This window comes from Gouania willdenowi, chromosome 6 (genome assembly GCF_900634775.1).
Source record: "Gouania willdenowi chromosome 6, fGouWil2.1, whole genome shotgun sequence".
Lineage (NCBI taxonomy): Eukaryota > Metazoa > Chordata > Actinopteri > Blenniiformes > Gobiesocidae > Gouania > Gouania willdenowi.
Window position 1 is genome coordinate 7,465,986 of NC_041049.1, and position 14,485 is coordinate 7,480,470.

General features: G+C 35.9%; 2 protein-coding genes across 3 annotated transcripts in view; both read left to right on the forward strand.

The window, feature by feature from the left end:
* The first annotated feature begins 761 nt into the window (after positions 1-761).
* Positions 762-7,726, forward strand: LOC114465410 (apoptosis facilitator Bcl-2-like protein 14). 2 transcript variants are annotated; one of them, XM_028450403.1, is made up of 7 exons: positions 762-1,026; positions 2,714-3,123; positions 4,177-4,296; positions 5,642-5,709; positions 7,256-7,417; positions 7,499-7,612; positions 7,686-7,726. In XM_028450403.1, the coding sequence occupies exons 2-7, from the start codon at positions 2,715-2,717 to the stop codon at positions 7,722-7,724; spliced, it is 912 nt and encodes a 303-aa protein (XP_028306204.1). In that variant the 5' UTR covers positions 762-1,026; position 2,714; the 3' UTR covers positions 7,725-7,726. The 2 variants fall into 2 exon arrangements, with proteins under 2 accessions (XP_028306204.1, XP_028306206.1); XM_028450405.1 differs by having other exon boundaries at positions 2,714-3,000.
* A 1,626-nt stretch (positions 7,727-9,352) lies between these two features.
* rassf3 (Ras association domain family member 3) overlaps positions 9,353-14,485 on the forward strand; it is a 74,308-nt gene continuing 69,175 nt past the window's right edge. The window contains exon 1 of the mRNA XM_028449929.1: positions 9,353-9,948. Coding sequence (XP_028305730.1) covers positions 9,438-9,948 — 511 coding nt within the window. The 5' untranslated portion in view covers positions 9,353-9,437. The remainder of the gene's footprint in view (positions 9,949-14,485) is intronic.

Here is a 14,485-nt window from a genome sequence, read left to right on the forward strand (position 1 = left end):
ATTACATTTTTAAGAACAAATAAATCACAAGTTGAAAATCTTTACATTTCTCAAGTGATTTTGTCAGATCACTTCCTGATTTTAGTGTTAAAAGGGCGGGACATACTTTTAAATGAGCCAATCAGAAGTAGTTCTCCTGTGACGGCAGGATAACTAAAGTTAATTCAACAAAATATATATATATATATATATATAATTTATACTCTTCAAAAGTGTTATCTGTTTGGACTGACATTTAATACCATAAAGATATGGTGGATGTGCAAAAAAAAAAAAAAAAAAAACGACATTTACCCTTCAGAAAAATAGACAATTATATCTTTTGTTTGCATAATATTGAAAATATGTATAAAAAATATATGTGAATATGGCATAAGATCATTTGTTTTAAAATAGTTTAAACATTTAACAATCTTCAATCGTTTATACACTAGTTTTATTCTAGCAGATTCATTTTACCACAAAACATTGTGTGATAATTTAAATGTGGAAAGTTGTACTGTCTCGTGTTATTTTTCTCCTCGAGAACTTTTTAAGTTGTGGTGAATTTCCGGAAGTACGTTCAGTAAAAGGTATTTAACACTGCTTGACTATCTTCTGAATATATGTTTTCCCCAAAACTTTGTATTTATTTCTAAAAAAAAAACGTTATTTAAACGATATATTGTATCCTGTATACACAACGGAGCATGTTTAAAACATGTAATGTTGGTACGTGTAACGAGGGAGCAACCGGAAGTAAGTCACTAGTTAAAGCGGAAACCGACAAACGCGTTACCCCACCGCTACGACGACTTTTCTTAGATAGTGGTTTAGTGTGTTGGGATTAAAACCGTAGTCAGGTTTAAAGGTGACTCATAATTTAAAAGTGGAAGCAAACGAGACAAAGTTTCATTTTGTACGTCGGACGTCAGACGTGATGACGTAACAAACAGAGACTTTAAAACTGAATCATTGTGAGGAAGGAATCAAATCACCAACACGACGTTCACATGACGATTGTCCTTGACTTTTGAAGCTTTTCCGGTGAGTTGTTGTTTGTTTTCTTTTTATTTTTAAACTTCTATATCGTCTACATGATCAGAGAAGTTTCTTTAAATGTGTGTGTTTTTTTTGTTTTGTTTAATCTGGAGTGTAAAAGTATACATTTGTCATCCTACGCGGTGTTTCATTGACTGAAGCTACGCCCGCGTCATTTGTAAACAACCTGTTTTCTTTTAAATTAACACCATTTTCATTTTTAACACTTAATACAAGTTTGTTAGAAATGTGTGACTAAGTGTTGTACAGTGTGTCCGGTTTGAAACAGCATAGTCGGCTCTTTTCCTCCATGTTGAGGTAATTGCGGAAATAAATGAGCATTTCCAGTGGATACAGGTGTAAACCTGAATCACTTTTATCAACCACCAGAGGGCGACAAAACACATGATAACATTTAATATACAGTTAAAATAAATAAATAATAATAATAATAATAAAAAGCTGGCCATTTTGACTGGTAGATAAAATAAGAAACATTGTCAAAAATGATAATTATTTTTCAGGAACATGTTGAACATAATACACGTCATAAAAGGAAATTAAAAGAAAAAATAAGACTGTGTTTTTTGTTTTTTTTTAGTTAGTTTTTAAATTTTGTTATTGCTTTTTCTTTTTACATTTCTTTTCTATATTTGTATAAAACAAGTGATACTGAATTGCTTTGTAAGTGTGAGTATTACTGTAAATTGTATCACTTTGAACAAGCTCATAATAGAAATATTTATAGAAGAGAAAAAATAAATAAATGATGACGAAACGCATAAAATGAAAACAAAATGAGAGAATCTTAAAAAAAAAAATACTAATTTCAGTGCTAGTGTTATCAACATCTCTGTAAGCATGGGCATATGTCAGTGCTGCTGAACAAGCAGAATTAACTTGTTTTATGAAAACTGGAAAATGTCACTGCATATGAAAAATAAACATTACAGTCAGTGGTGCATTACCCTGGTATCAATGGTCTCGTCCACAACAACACACAACCTTTCCCACGGATCTTCTGTAAATCTGACGCACACCGGAGCGTGCTCCCCAGAAACGCTTCCTTGAAATGTTCCTTGCCTCACGGTGACGCATTTCATGCCGATTCTGTCCATTTGATTTTGTCCGCGATTTCGTTAACATGGATTTTATAGGGCCCTATACTTGTGTAATACGGGAAAAAATGAACATATAAATATTTATATTTGGCGCCAGTGACTCGATAACGTACCACTAGACAAAACCTTGCCAAATATCATCATATCGATATTTTGGCACACCCTAATAGATAGATACAGCAATCATACATTTTTTAATGTCTTTTTTATATGAAAGTGTCTATTTGTATGGTTGCCGTACAGACAACCCCCGGTGCTGTTGGTACGGTTACCGAAGTACAAGTACGTGGCGTCTTAGGGTTAGGTTATAACCCAATATAGCAACAATTTTTAGGGTTAGGTTTAGTCTAAGTCACGTGACCTAAACTGGCCAAATAGGTGCGCTGCGTACGGATAGAATGTCGGTATATTGATACAGCAATCGTACGGATTGCCACTGCCTTTCTATATTGTTGTCCTATTGTTTTTTGTTCTTTATTTTAAAATGTGATGAAGGATTTTAGCTAGGATGATGATTATCCAGGTTAATTCAAACATAGGATAATTGTTCTATCCTCTGACCTTTAACCCAGCATGGCGAACGAGCACGTTGAAATCCATGACCTGTTCTCCAGTCAAAGCGTCAGTCCTGGACCTCCCTCGGACACAGAGAGCATGGAGAGCTCTGTGGAGTACAGACTCATGATGGTGTATGCCCAGAGGAGGCGTCCTCCCAAAGAGCAGGGCCCGACTGAGGACAACCATGAGAACGGGAACGCTATCACGTCACAGACTACAAACAAAGCTGAGGAGACGACCACCACTACCACGACAGTGAAGAAGAAGAAGAAGAAGAAGAAGAAGAAGAAGGGGTGGAAACGTCTGTCTAGTTTTTTTAAATGTGTCTCACCTCAAGCTGAGGAAGCAGCGGTATTTCATTCAGCGCATTTTAGTGAGGATGACGAAAACAGAATGTTCAGTCCTGCAGCGGCACAACCGATAGGTACAACATCTTAACACAATATAACCAGTAGATGTGAGTAATAATAATAATTAAACAACAAACAAAAAAACAGTAAAATGAGACTTATTTTCCCTGAAATAATTTTTTTCATCATGTTTGTTATACTGTGTTACAAATACAGTATGAGTAGTAGCCAGTATTAGTGCACAAAGTGACAGCATGCGCTAGCGCCTCAGATATATTTATACTGCATTTTCATTTTAACTAGATTTATATTTGTGAAAGTGAACGTATAGAAATACAATTGTTTGAGATTGTGTGTGGTAAAATAATTATCAATATAATTTATCCAATTTGTCCAGTGCAAAGTATTTATATATTTAATATTTATTTAAAATTTGTATTTATCTATAGATAAATTAATTAATAAAATAAATTAAAATTCAAGTATTCAAATACAATAATTAAAATAAATAAAATAATTTTAAAAAATTAATTGTTAATTACAAATTATAATTATGAGTAATTTGTTAAACAATTATTACTAGACATTTTTGAAAACTTGGGTTTTCAAATCCCAAGGTTGAAAAACCCTGTGCTTATTTAATCTCCTCAGATGCAAAGTGGTTATTTTATGTAATACATCTATCGATAATAAACAGTTAATCGTGGTTAAATAGTCAACCTGTTATGGTAGTGTTTTTCAACCTTGGGGTGGGGACCCCATATCGGGTCACCTTGACTTTAGATGGGGTCTCTTAAAATGTCTAATAATTGATAAAACATTTTTTTTTAAATTATTATTCTTTTTCAAATTAAAAGACAATCTTAAAGAAACATTATTGTATACTTTCACTTCTGCCAAATAACTGTTGTTCAAATAAAATTAATTAAAAAAAAAAAAAGAAACCTAACAATCTAAAAAAAAGTTTGGGAACCACTGGACTTATGGACTCATAATTTATAAAAGCTTTGAGAGACACATCTGTGAGGAAGTAATGGTTTTAAGCTCATTGATGATGTTTGTGATCTGATCAGTCCTACTCAGTGTCCTTTTTTAATGCTGCTCTATCTACTTCCTGCTCTCTGTAGTCGTTTCTTCAGTCAAAGTGAACTCTGACTCTAAGCTGGAGGAGGTGGTGGACAAACTGACGGAGATCGTTGTCGACGTTCCGTTTATTCAGCCAGACATCGAGACTGACGCTCCTGAAAGTGAGTTTAAATAAAAATAAAAGCTCTTTGATAGGCAGATGATGCTGTTAAGTTCATCTATTAGTTGTTAATTTATACTGAAGTAAAATGACAAATTAAAATAAATACACAAAATTACTCCAAAACCACTAATCTAAGTAAATTACTAATAATTTCACCAAAGGACAATAAAAAAATACAAAGATTTACTCCAAAAACACAAAAAGACGACTACAAATATAGACAAAACAAATGTAATATATACAAAACAAAACTGCATATAACTGGCTCCAAAAACACAAAATGCCTCGCTTCACAACCAAATAAGATATAAAAACACACGAAATGAGTCTTAACACACAAATAAAACACAGAAATGCACAAAATATTGCATATAAAACACAAAATGACACTTGACTCTCAAACAAACACAAAATGACTCATGAAACAGCACTAAAATCAAACACGAAAACACACAAAATTACTAATAACTCATAAAAACACACAAAATGACTAATGAAACACACCTCAAACACAAAAACACATGCAAATGACTTAAAAACAGTCAAATCAAACACAAAAACACACTAAATTACTTGTGTAAATCACAAAATGAGACACATCTACAACATGACAACAAAAACCAACTAAACGCTTTGTTCTTTACTGTATTAATGCTCATATTGATCATTATTCTAAATGCTGATATGAATGTTGATATTGTGGCCCTTGGATCAGACAACACATTTTTGTGTAATAAAAGTTGCCCATCCCTGTGTTATATAAACAAAACAAAAATATTTTAGTTTCCACCTTGTTATTGTGAAGCTTCCTGAGGAGCTGAGAATCTGACTTTTACAATAGTTAAACTTTTGTTTATTACAATGAATGGGCGTTTTATTTCATCTCCTAACAGATAATGTGAAATGTTAAAAAAAAAGAGAAATTTCCATAAATTTAAATTTGTGAGCTATTTAAAACATGCAGAACAACAAACCTCCAGGACTGGAGTTTAACACGTCTGACCAACAATCGTCCAGAGCTAGTGAATGTGTTTTTTAAAGCTGTTTGACCAACACTGGTTTATTTGTTTACTGATGCCTGACGAAAGGCCAAGCATAAACTATTAAACTCGAGCAGTAATTTTTTAGCACAAAATGATGAATCTGCTCTGTGAGCTTATTTTGAGTCTGCCGTAGTTTATTGATTTACCTTCATAAAGCAGCGTTATGATATTATCAGTGTTAATCCTGATTTTGGCTCTGAAATCTGAAACATTAATTTATCAAACTACGATATTGTTCCTCCTCAGGTTTTAACCACTAATGATATATTTATTCATTAATTTTTTCCTGTAACGTGGCAGATTCTAGGGAGGTGGAGGTGATGCTGGCGCTGCTGCTGAGGGAAGCTGGAGATCAGATCGATGAGGAGGTATGAAAGGAACTTTTAACACTTGACTTAAAGCTGCTGGACATGAAAACTTTTCATCAGAGATTTAGATTGAGAATACTTTATTCATGCTGAGAGAAATTCGGTTCCAGTTGCATCCCGTCCAAGAAACATGAAAAGACCATCGCATATAACATGGGAGTACATGAGCGGAAGTACTGTGGGTCGCAAGCCATTAAGGCAGAGCCCCGTATCTTGGCTTGGGGAATCAAATGAGATAACGATTTTTTTTTTTTTCGGTCAGGCTAAGCACAATTTTCCTTGAGCCTTTGGGTCCATCTCTCAAGAAAAGAAACCAGCTGATCAATTCCATAATTTTGGTTTTTGAATAGAGATGTAGAGAGAAAGCCTCCTATTAGATTCTAATGAATTAATAGGAGTCTCCATCTTTACAGATAAAAACGTAGTGTAGGCGTCATAGATCATGTTTTGATCTCCATTGTTTGTTGACATCGTCAGAAAAGTTTTACTTCACTCTGATGTCACGTGGAATACTAGGAACAAACTGTTTTCCACGATTACGGAAAATCGGAGACCCTACAAATGTTCCTAGGGTTGGGTACCTTTAACATTAGAACCGATACTCTGTCCCTGTGAATCGGTATTGGTACTCGGTGCTACCAATTTTTGTTACTTTTGTGTGGTAATAAATGGTAAATGGTAAAATCTCAAAATGTTCCAATTTACCATACTTATGTCTCATATTAATAATAATGATAATAACAAACAACTTTAACAAATCAACGTCCAACTGTTTGTATTGTAGCAACATACCTACCTATAAGGCACAAATTAAGAAGCGGCTCTATGAGACAGAGCTCTATATTGCGAGCATTTCACTTACATTTGTGAAAACCTATGTGCGAACGACAAAAATGAACTTATTTATAGCTCGGCCGAAGCAGAGCAGCGTAGCCAGTGTCTCCCTCTGACCCCTTTTCGATCAAAATACCCGAGTTATGCTGAGGAGCTTCCATTAGCAGCTCTTGTAGTCGGTACATGATCACGGTGTTCCAGAGTGCAGCTCACATTTACACCGGTCATGTTTCTGCGTGGGGCGTGGGTTCGGCAGGTGCTCGGTCTACAGTGCATTTTAAAAAGTGGAGCCATACTTAAAAATGATTTTTAGGGATGTCCCGATACCAATATTGCAGCCTTGAGTATTGGCCGATATCGATCCCAGACGATATCAGGCCAAATCATACATACTTTTATTACTTAATTTTTAGTGTGGAATGTTATAAAAGGCTTCATCCAGTGATGTCATTCAAACAGAGAACAATAGTCAGCAACAGTAGGTACGAGAATAACTGACCCATTTATTATTAGCCAATTGGTTACATACATGTTAACCTTCAACATAATATCTAAAGCGTTCTACAATTGAATTAATATAATATATATAGGAGATTTTAGATGTAGTCCAAAATTGGTACCAGGTAGTAGCGAAGGAATTCAGTTTGTAACTTAAAAAAGTACAGAATTCAATACCCATCCCTAATTGTGACGAATATTTGTTCTTCTTCAGACGCTGAAAAACGCCAACATTGCCTCTGAGCTCTTCTGGAACTACAGCTTCTTTAAGACGCTGATGGACGCCTTGCTGAGGAGGATGGGTCTGAGGAGTGCCGACCCCGACGCACCAGGACCGCAGGCGTCGCCCAAAACCCAGATCGCTGTGTCCTGTGAGGTGAGGACGACTCCAGGACCGTCTCTAGGAGTCGGTAAACAAAGGAAAAGCTGTGATTAATGCTCTTTCATCTCCTCTCAGGTCACCAGTCGTCTGTCGACTGTGAACACGCTGCCCATGACTCGTATGTTTGACCACGGTGCCAGATACCTGCAGGATTACTTCTCTGACTGGGTTCAACGGCAGGGTGGATACGTACGTAACGTCACACAGAAACTCTCTGTGTGAAGCTTGCAGCGTGATCTAAAGTGTCTGCTTTCATTTACAGGAGGAGGCGTTTGAAGAAGATGAAGATGAAGTCCAATGAAAGAAAAAAAAGGGGCGGGGCTAATAATGCTGAAAGCTACTTTAAACAAACTTCAGATCAATGGTTCCGATTGGTTAAATTCAACTCAAGGTGGTTTCTGTACTTTGCCATGACACTGTTTACATGCAACTTAATCAGCTTGTACTGCAGTATCAGTGTGTGACTGTTTGTGTGTATGTGTGTTCATGCGTGTGTGTGTGTGTGAGTGTTTCTTTACTCTAAAAAAATAAAAATAAAACTTTTTGTTGCATTTATAGAAACAAAGAAATTGAATTCTGCTTTCTTATAGTTGTTAAACATGTTTGTTTTTAAACGTTTGAAATACTTAAGCACTTTATAAAAGTTATACCTAAAATAATGCATGGACGTATTTCTGAAACATTTTGCTCATGTGTCTTTTTATAAGAAATTTTACTATTTAGAATCACAGTTTTATTAATTTAATGGGAATAAACTGATCATTGTTAAATTAGCAGTGTCTCACTCCTGTTTTTCTGTCAATTATTCGGTTTACCAAAATGCATTAAAAATTTATATCTTCTTTGATTTTTTTTTTTTTTTTTAAAGAATGTGACTGAATCAAAGCTTAACATTGATAGTTTGATGTTTATTTATTTGCATAACAATGTAATATAAGATATGTCAGGCTTTATTGATCTTATTCTACTCTCTTGTTGCAACTATAACGCAACAAATTAACTGTATGGTTGATAGCTGAATTAAGCCTTAACAGCATTTTTGAAAATAACAAGAAATAATTATTTTATGTCAGATTACACTCCACTTAGTAAAATCACATTATATATCCTTTTAATGCCCCCCTTAACTTCCTCTCCCCTTTTCTTCTTGTGCTCTTTTATTTATATATAATATATATATATATATATATTAACTCGGGTAAAATTTAGCTTATCCTTTCTCACGGAGGGCTAGTGATGATCACAACTCGGCAATATAATACATGTGTTCTTTTATTTTGTGCAGGAATAAAACATTTACAGCTGTCACAAAAATAGGTGCAGACAAAAAAGCAATTATTATATAGACATTATGGATTTATGTAGAACATGTGAACTAACACATCCTGTTTGTTCACAGCAGTAACATCACAAAATTAAAGCAGATTTATCCAACACACTGAGTACAGTACATAGGTTTTTTTTTCCCCTTCATGTGAACTTTTTGTTTCGTAAGAAATAATTAATTTAACCCATTATACAAAAACTGATTAAAACACAATACACAAAAAGACAATAAAGAACTCAACAGAAAAAAATAAATAAAACCAAAATAAATCAGTGAACACCCAAAAGACATTTCAAATAATTTGGGAAATCTGAACAGCAGGTTTTGGATTGGACAAACTTTATTATTATTATTATTATTATTATTATCATCTAATAAATGAATTAAAAAAAAAAAACCTGGCACCGTTATTAAATATTTACATTTATAAATATAAAAATGTAATTCATTAAGTTAACAGCTCATGGTTTGAGTCGTATCTTTGACACCTTCATTGTTTCCATGAACAACGCTCACCTGCACAATAAACCAGTTCCGGTGTAACTATGTTAACTGACGTCACGTAAATAAAAAGTTTTTGTTTTGGTGAATGGACACAGGCGCGCGCCTCTTCCTCCTGGCTCGTGACCTGATGAAACCTGCGGAGCTGCCCACGCGCATCTCACCTGTGGTGCCCCGCGTGCGCAAATGTTTAACGCCGCTGCTCTCGCGGGTAGGAAGTATGCGTCCCCGCGCTCCCCGGTAACGGACGGTGGACCTCATAGACATGACTACGGCGGTCCAGTCCCGGTGCTCGTCAACGGGACGCCCAGGGAACCGTGGCCGCCGCCAGGCGCAAGAATGCGGATCTCCAAGGCGGGTAAGGGCGCAGCGGTGGTGAGAGCACCGCGGCGGAACGCGTCCCCTCAGCCGGCCGGAGTAGAGAGCCTGGAGGCGGTGTGGGCCGATAGAGGGACACCGGGGGCCACACCGCAGAGGCCCCGGAGTAAAGCGGAGGCAGAGGTCGCTGGAGGGCCGCCCCGGAGCCGAAAGAAGGGCTTCAGAGCCCCCGACGTGAGGACTATCTTCTCCCCCGGAGAGAGAGACCCCCGGGTGAGACAGGAGTCTGGGGAGGGACACAGCTTTGAGTCTGGAGGAGATAACTCCTGGTGTGACCTGTGCTGCCACTACATCCTGCAGTGGGGGGTCACCTGTGCAGGTGAGTGATGGGTGTGATGGAGCCCAGATTAATCAGAGGTCACACAGTGAACTCAAGGTCAAAGCCACGAAGCCACAAAACACCAAAATAAGACAGAAACATGTGATGACTTTTATTTTATGTAACATTAGTGTGCATGTGTCAAACTCAAGGTCTGGGGGGCAAATGTGGCCCTTTATTATACTTAAAGCTCAGATGAACCATGTGGGAGAAAAAGAAGAAGCTGGAGAACATGCAAACTCTGGTAAAGAGATATTGAATTTTAATAAAGGAGCTTTTTAGTTAAACTGAAGAAAGAAAATCGTTTAATTCTCAGTACTTTATGTATAGCTGCATGTTACAGCTGACAACAGGCTGGGCCTAGAAAGCTTCTCTGTAGCAGGAATGCAGTTGGTATGCAGTGGGACCAGTTCAGCCCTGAAAGAACAGAAGCTCAACAATAGAAAATGAGGGAGTTCCTTATTGTCACGAAGACATTGGAATGAGACTTTTAAATAGACTCGGTGTTTTGTCCTGGAGGCTTGTAGTTCTGCATGTTTTTGACGTCTTCCTGCTTCAACGAACCTGATTGGTGAAGAGTTATTTCTAGGTTTTCTGCATAAAGAAACTGATTGATCCGATTCAAGAGCTTTGGAGCAGGGAAGCAACTAAAACCTGCAGGACTGCAGCCCTCAAGGACCAAGCTGTAGACCTACACTCTTTATTCTGAATCAGGGTGAGGAAAAGAAGAATATCTGATAATGTGTATAAATATAAATATTTATATTTGTATATACACAGTAGATATACAGTATATTATATATGTATATTAGGGAGGGACCGATATGGGTTTGTTTGTTTTTTTTAAATCGATGACCGATACGGACTGTTGATTTTCTTGAGCCGATACAACTTTTGCTTCCTCAATTTACATCTAAAAAAAATTACACAATCATGACAACAAATGGTTCGAGTCTTAATTTTTTTTTTTAAAAAATGAAGATTTATTGAAATTAACAAAGGCCAGGTAGAACGACAACAAATAAAAAACATTTAACAAATAATAAAAACAGGTGACGTAGAACAAGAACAAGTAAAAAATATTTCTGCTTTCTCTAAATAATGCAGATCAGCGAATGCAGCAGCCCACATCGGCCGATGCCGATAATATCGGCCGGCAGATGTATCGGTCTATCGCTAATAGATATATATTATATTAGATTAATATAAATATTTCTATTTATTGAATAGTGAAAGTAGGGCTGGACGATTTTAAATCCCAATCCCAAAATAAAAAGTAAACGAGTCTCTGTCATTCAACAATTTCAAGCTTTAACCCACGTTTAAGAAAAAGTGCAACAGCAACTTCACAGTTGCTTCAATTTTCTGATTAAGAAATCAGATAACTACATATTCTATAACATATAACATTACAATGCCCTGCAATGGATTGGCGCCCTGTCCAGGGTGTACCCCCGCCCAGCGCTCAATGAGAGCAGGAGATTGGCACCGGCAGACCCCCGCGACCCTGAACAGGAATAAGTGGGTCTGAAAATGAATGAATGAATGAATAACATTACAATTAAAAATAAAATAATGAACTCTTCCTTTAGCATCTCAGCATAGTGCGAATAAAAAATTGAACATTCACACTGTGGCACACATATAATCTACTCAAAGGGTAAACACATGTAAACAAAGAGGGGGCTGGATCACATCACCCTACGTTAAATAAAACTTGAGGGGTGGTGTGTAGCTCAGTGGGTTGATCGCCCGCCCCATGTACGGAGGCGGTCCAGGTTCGATTCCCGGCCTGGGACCCTTTGCTGCGTGTCATTCCCTGCTCTCTCTGATCCCTTTCCTGTCAAGCAACTGTCATATAAAGGCCACTAGAGCCCAAAAAATCCCCCAAAAAAAAAATGAAACTTGAATTGGCAAATAAAAAATCGATTAAATAAGTGAAAGCTTAATTAATATGAATTATTTCTGGAAACTTTAACTCTGCGAGTAAAAAAAACAAAAACAAAATTCAAACAAAGGTAGAAAGAATCTTTGTATTTTTGTCTGACTTAAGTTTGTAATTTTTGCCAAAGTTTTTGTTTATCTAAACCAGCAATTCTCAACTGGTGGGTTGAGACTCAAAAGTGGGTCGTGGACCTCTACTGGGTGGGTCTCGGACAGCTGCTCACAAATACATAAATACTTAATGTTTCTCATGTTGGGTTGAACTTGTCTTTTATTTTGAAAGAAACTTTTCTTTTGACAGGCACGTTGTGAAATGCTTTTTGCACAGGCAAATATATAGATTTATGTTTAAAAAAAGCTTATAAATCTTATAAAACTTATAAATCATTTTAAAAAAAGAAACATAATGTGATAAATTAAAAATCGTAATTATAATATAATTATAATACATTGTTAGATTTTTTTAAAACAATTGTTTTGTTGGTTTTTATCCAAGCATTCAAATAGTAAGTCGATGACTGTGTGTCCATTAGGCTTCTTATCTGCTGATGTAATACCTCACTAACAGAAAGACTTGACACTACTTGAGAGGACAAATGAAGTAAAAACGTTCATGTTTCGTCTCCATGAAGTTTGTTTACTTATTAACACACAGTCACTTATAAACGAGCCGCACAGGAAGCTGAAGTGAAAAATAAACCCTCTGACTCTCAATAACTAATAAACTGTATGTTCTAGTTGTTTCTAATCTTGTTTGATGGATAAAATGATTGCGTTCTCACAGTTCTTAGGTTTTAAAATAGACTTTAGCTGTTTCTACATAAGGACAACGTTGTTTCTAGCTTTTAGTTTCAACACTACATGGAGAGATTCACGATGCTACAATCTGTTACACTTAACCAGTTGCTCCTCACGCAAGATGTGTGATACTTAATGACATATTAATCAACAAGTCAACGAATAAAACAAATATTTAGTGTTTAAAAACAGCAACACTCAGAAAACACGAGCCACAGCTTATGATTGTGCTTTATTTTATTCACATGTCTACATCTAGTTTACTCATCTGTTAGATTACATGTTTCCATTTTGTTTAGTTTCATTGGTTTTTTCTATTCAGACGTCATTACAGGCTTTAAACCTCCCCTGTCGTGTTAAACAAACATGCTTAATACGGTCAATGGAGTTAACTATTGTCAATAATTTCATATTCATTGAACAAAATAAGCACGTGCTGAAATTACACGACATTTTGCTCAAGATTTGATGTCTAGCCGTTTGCTACACTTGCTAAAGCTAAAAATTAGATACGTGTCCATTTAGTCCGCGTCAGTGTTAATTTTGTTGACTAAAAATGTAGAGTCGTTTTGTGTGTTTTTGTTCTTCGGTTTTTTGTCATTTTCTTGTGTTGTTTTAGTTATTGTGTGTGTTTTTGGAATCGTTTTGTGTATTTTTGTTGTTCTTTTGTATGTTTTTAGTATAATTTTATGTGTTTTTACAGTCATTTTGTGTATTATGAGTCATTTTGGTTACTTTTGTTGTTGTGCTTTTATTTTGGCAGGCCCCTGGTGAGACCGGTGTCACGGTCTGAGTTTACCGCCGTACTGAGATTATAACCCTAACCCTAACATAATCCAATAAACAAATAAAGCACAATGAATTATTATTTTTTTTTTAGCAAAAATTCATTTTCCGGTAGTGCGCATGTGCACGCATGCGCATATATGCGCATATACAATCTCAGTACGATGCACACTCAGTACATGACACCGGGTTGCAAGTTATTGAGTCCTATACGACTGCATTGTCTGCATATAGCCAGAAACGGCTCTGCATAAGGATGTGAAACACTCTGGCTGGGCGTTGTGCCGACCATCCAACACATTCCCTGTCATAAAAGTCCAAGTACGGTCCTAGAGAGCCCCTGTCCTGCATGTTTTAGATGCTGCGGACAGCCTGATAACGAGCTAGCATACAATCAGCTACAGCGTAGATTCTTCTTTCTTCAGTAACATGAACCTGAATAGAGAGAGTGAAGGATCTCTGTCTGCTGTGGTTTAATGTTTCTGAACAAACACTGTTGATACTTAGAGTCAGTCTGTCCTTTGTTGTTCTAATGGTTATTATAAATACTTCATTTTATACCCTGTGGCTTTACTGTGGATTGTTGAGAAAAGGGTTATAGTTTTGTTTGTTGGGATGTTATTAAAAAAAAAAAAAAAAAAAAAAAATGAAGGTAATGGTAATAATTTTCAGGTCAACAGCATCGTTTTTTTGAATTTTGAAAAAAAATAAAACGTTGAAGTTACAGTTTAAAATTCAGAGGATGGTTTGAGGGATATTTTGGAAATCTGAATTTAAAATCACAGATTTAGAAAAGGAGAGGCTTTTAAAATTTAGCAAAAAATAAATAAAAAAGAAGAAAAAAATATATGCATGCACATTAAAAAGAAGAATCATAAAATAAAACTAAAACAACAAGCTGTTTATTAATAATACACAAAAAATGTAAAACATTTGATTTGACAGCACATTTTGTTTCTTTGGAATATTGAAAGCCAGAGAGGTTTTTTAAATTTTGGCAAAAAAAAAA

What these genes read in the sequence shown, in the direction of transcription:
- LOC114465410 (XM_028450403.1), top strand. Translation starts at nt 2,715, where the DNA reads ATGGCGAACGAGCACGTTGAAATCCATGACCTGTTCTCCAGTCAAAGC. An exon ending in TGCAGCGGCACAACCGATAG is followed by an intron (nt 3,124 to 4,176) that starts GTACAACATCTT and finishes TGCTCTCTGTAG; the next exon opens with TCGTTTCTTCAGTCAAAGTG. An exon ending in AGATCGCTGTGTCCTGTGAG is followed by an intron (nt 7,418 to 7,498) that starts GTGAGGACGACT and finishes ATCTCCTCTCAG; the next exon opens with GTCACCAGTCGTCTGTCGAC.